The sequence below is a fragment of the Sus scrofa genome, chromosome 5 (assembly GCF_000003025.6).
Source record: "Sus scrofa isolate TJ Tabasco breed Duroc chromosome 5, Sscrofa11.1, whole genome shotgun sequence".
Classification (NCBI taxonomy): Eukaryota; Metazoa; Chordata; class Mammalia; order Artiodactyla; family Suidae; genus Sus; species Sus scrofa.
The window spans coordinates 79,212,654-79,217,171 of NC_010447.5; the positions used below are offsets into that span (position 1 = coordinate 79,212,654).

The following is a 4,518-nucleotide window of genomic DNA, read 5'->3' on the forward strand; positions in this document are numbered from 1 at the left end:
AGGTGTGGCTCTTCAAAGAAAAAATAATAATAATAACTAGATATGTGATAATGGTGGAAGCAATGGCCATTCAATCTTTCCTTCCCACACACACCCATACATGGAGTTTACTTCGAAAAACCCTGCAGACTTGGGGGAAAGCTTTTTGTCCCATAATTGGAAAGAAAATAGCATGTAATGCCCCTGGGAGATGTGTCATATTGTGTTTAAATTCAGACTAAAGTCATATGATGAATACCAAGCTATTTCCTGGGAGTTTGTTTTCATCAAGTATAGGAGAAGGATGGCCTGACCACCCATTGCCTGGCCCTATAGATCCGTAAGTAGGTCATTGGGACTTCATCTGGCAGCTTCTTGTCTCTGAAACAAGAAATATGGTGTGAATGCCTAAAGCCACAGCGGGTATATAACATAGGAGGAGAGAATTAGAAAATATCTAGGCTAATATAAAAGGTTTTTTGTTTTTTGTTTTTTGTTTTTCTGTTTAGGACCACACCTGCGGCATATGGAAGTTCCCAGGCTAGGAGTAGAATTGGAGTTGCAACGGCTGCCAGCCTATGTCACACCACAGCAACACCAGAACTGAGCTGCATCTGTGACTACACCACAGCTTTCAGTAACAGTGGATCCTTAACCCACTGAGCAAGGCCAGGGAGCAAACCTGCATCCTCATGGACACCATGTCATGTTCTTAACCCACTGAACCACAATGGGAACTCCAAAAATGGGGTGATTTAAATTGGAGTCTTGGAATACCAGACTATCAAAGCAGGAAGAGATCTCAGAAAAATCGCTAGGCCAAAACCTTCATTTAAAGACAAGGGAATTCCTGGTGTATAGCGCAAGGAACTATATCTAATCACTTGTGATGGAACACGATGGAGGATAATGTGAGAAAAATAATATATATGTATATATGTGTGTGTATAACTGGGTCGCTTTGCTACACAGAAGAAATTGACAGAATATTATATATATCAACTATAACAAAGAATTTTACATAAGAATAAAATAAATTACTCAACTAATACAAAATAGGATGATTTTCTTTTTTTATTTTTAAGGCCATACCCACAGCATATGGAATCTCCTGGCTAGGGGTGGAATTGGATCTGCAGCTGCCAACCTACGTCACACCCATGGCAATACCAGATCCAAGGTGCATCTGTGACCTATGCTGCAGCTTGTGGCAATGTTGGATCCTTAACCCACTGAGTGAGGCCAGGGATCAAACCCACATCCTTACAGATATTAGTCAAGTTCTTAATCCACTGAGCCACAATGGGAACTCCGTGAAGGGAAACATCTCTACCCCCTCAAATCACCAATTTCAGATTCGTGGAGTCTCTGCCCTTGCTGTACTTATCCCATCCCACATCTCTACCTGTCAAAATCCCACCAACACTTCAAGACGAGCTTACATGTCACTCCTCTCATGAGTCTTTCCTTGATCCCTTTTCCCATGCCACCCACTGAATATTAATTACCTTTTCTCTTATGAATAGTCAAGGCATATTTATAACCTCTCTCATGATACTATTTCTTATATCATAATTTTTTAGTGTTTGTTTTATCTTTCCTACTAGTCTTTAAGGGAAGAGATGCTTTTAGCCAAATTTGGATCCCCACCATAATTCCTTGAATATGCTAGGTGGTCAGTAAAACTTTGTGGAATTGAATTGATACAGAAAGTAACCACCATCTTTGTGTTGTAAGTTCAGCCAATTTCCTCTTTAGTTGAGATGAAGGGTGGCCATGTCCCATGGCATCAGTGTCCACCCACTCACCATATTTCCTCCCTCCCCCTCCAGGAAGAGAACACAGCCAGCCACTCAAGATCAGGCCCTTTATTCAGGACAGGTGGAATCCACTGTTGTAGTGACAGCCATCAGGGGCACTGAGCAAAGGTTAAAAATCCAGTGCACCAGTCACGCATCTCTAGAGAATAGTGTCCGATGGCATCACTACAGGGCCCAGGGCTCAGAGACAAATTAGCTTCAAGAGGATACAAAGAAGTAAAATGAGGTAGCCTTAGGGAAGAGGAGTTCCAGGAACATAAAGAAGGCAGAAGCAGCAAGACAGCGGGTGTTCACATCTTCTCACAGAGCCACTGATCCAGTTTTTCTGAACAGAGTGCTTTATGGGCCAACCTGATAATGAAAAAGGAGACAAGGCAAGTTGACTGACCAGATTTTAGCTCAAACTTCCATCTAGCTTTATCCCCAGGAGGACTGTAGTGGAAGAGTGTGGGTGAGAATTACAGAAAGACTTTCCCAGTCAGGTGGCAAGGGAAGAGACACTGAGCCACCTAGTGGAGTTAGGTCTATTTAAAAAAAAAAAAAAAAAACTCTAAGAAAATTGCAGGACAGTAGTACAAACAGTTTGCTTTAGGGTTTAGAACTAAACTAGTAGAATTAGAATTAGATGTCCAAGACCAGGTAAAGGAAATCCTGGGTCTCAGCCCTCTATTAGGGAACCCTTGTTAGGGAAATTGCTAACAATGAGTGGTGTGAGGCTTGAAAATTGGAAACATGAGTCTGTTTGATGAGTTTTGCTTTGAAGACTACATTCTAGATTAAATGACCAGGAGATATAGAGAGAGGGGAGTGGTGCTGGGACTAAAGGGGTGAGAAGAAGGAGGGGAAGGGTAAAGTAGAAAACAGAATGGGGATTCACCAGTAGTCAATCCCTTCATTATCCAGGATCTTCTTGGCACACATCATGTCATCAGTAAGGTCATCATCCAGGAATTCTGGCAGGAGTTACAGGAAAGGGAATGAGAGAGCTAAGTATTATCCAGAAAGGTAATAAGTTTGCCTCTACCCCATATCTAGTAGGTCTGACCCTTCTCTGAACTGGAGGCTTATGTCTATTGCCTTCTTTTTTCTTTCTTTTTTTTTTTTAGGGCCACACTTGTGGCATCTGGAACCTACACCAGAGCTCATGGGAAAGCTTAATCTACTGAAAAGGGCCAGGGATTGAACCCAAGTCCTCATGGATAGTAGTCAGGTTTGTTACCTCTGAAGCACAAGAGAAACTCCCTTGTTGCTTTTCTATATGAAAAGGCCAATATGGTAATGCCTTCCCTAGGGAAGGACTCCCTTCACTTCTCTGGGGTATCTCTGGAGGAAATATCAACTTCATCAACTGACTTACTCTGCAAATGCAGGGCATTAGGCTTCAAGACCCCCAAACAGCTTAGATCGTCTACCCATGCACTTCAAGGCACTGTCTGGAAATTTGGTGATAATGAAAATTTCTAACAGCTTCTTACTCAGTACTGTCCACTGAAGTCCCATTGTTGATGTGGAGTCCAAGGCAGTGACGCCAGAGGAGTGTCTGATATCAAAAAGGAGATTATCCCAGGGAAGGCTCCAGAAAAACACAAGAAAAGAGGTTACTCACTGTCACAGGAGATGCCACAGATGTTCTTTGACTGGATCTGGTTGTCTCTGCACCAGAGTTTATTATTGATCTGGAAGAGTCCATATTCTGTGCTGCCATTGTCATGCACAATGGTTTTTGTGTCATAGCCACTGATATGAAATATGGTACAGATCCCTGAAGGAAAGATGAAAAACAAAGGGATGTCCATGAATAGCACAAAGGAGAATCTATATTCCTAGACAGAAAAAGGCTCTGTAGCCAATACCTAAATATGGCAAACCACAGAATATTCTTTCTTTTTTTTTTTGCCACGCCTGTGGCAGGTGGCATGAACCCACACTGCAGCAGCGACTCCGGCCACTGCAATAACAAAACCAGATCCTTACCTTGCTATGCCACAAGGGAGCTCCCCACAAGAGTATCTTGATGAGATAAAGAGTTCCAAAAAGGATCAAACAATGGGAGAAAGATAGGCAAATAGATGTCATGAAAGAGTAAACAGATAATCAGAGAAGATAAAATTATTAGATAACTGAATTAAAGAAAAGAGGACAAAAAGAAGGGTGGAAGAAAGAAAATGAAATATGGGATAAAGCAAGATAGCTGGGAACTCACATTCAGGCAAAGTGATGTCTCCATAGCCATCCATGTCTTTCAGCACCTGGGACAGCTCACATTTTGTAAATTGCTTGGCCTGGATGGCAGGAAAGAGAATCCCCACCACGAGGAGAGAGACAAAGGACATCATTTTGGTTGCACCCGAGATCCTGATATGGGGACACCACACAGCTTCACCTCCTTTTATTCATATAGAAAGCCTCAGGGGCCCTGGTATCAAGCCCTACCTCCAGGAAGAGGATGAAGAGAGACTGGTCATGCCAACAAAGAGACACTAAGCCTGCCAGCTTCCTTCCGTAATTTCATACCATTTTTCCTTTCCCTCCAGGAATCTCTAGTCCCATACCAGGTATTGTGACCTGTACAGAGAGAGTTACAAACATGATTTTGTTTCCCATTTGGCTTTATTTCTACCTTTGTTTCTTGTAAACTTGGTTCTAGGAAGCAGGATGTCCCCAGCCTACTTCAGGAACAAATGGGGCCTCAGGGGTAACAGGAGTGAAGCAATCTGAA

General features: G+C 42.5%; 1 protein-coding gene across 1 annotated transcript; it reads right to left on the reverse strand.

The window, feature by feature from the left end:
• On the reverse strand, positions 1,834-4,138 carry LALBA (lactalbumin alpha). Its single transcript, NM_214360.1, is given in 4 exon segments — positions 1,834-2,150; positions 2,677-2,752; positions 3,406-3,561; positions 4,003-4,138. Coding segments are annotated over 4 exon segments (426 nt in total). The 5' UTR covers positions 4,136-4,138; the 3' UTR covers positions 1,834-2,089.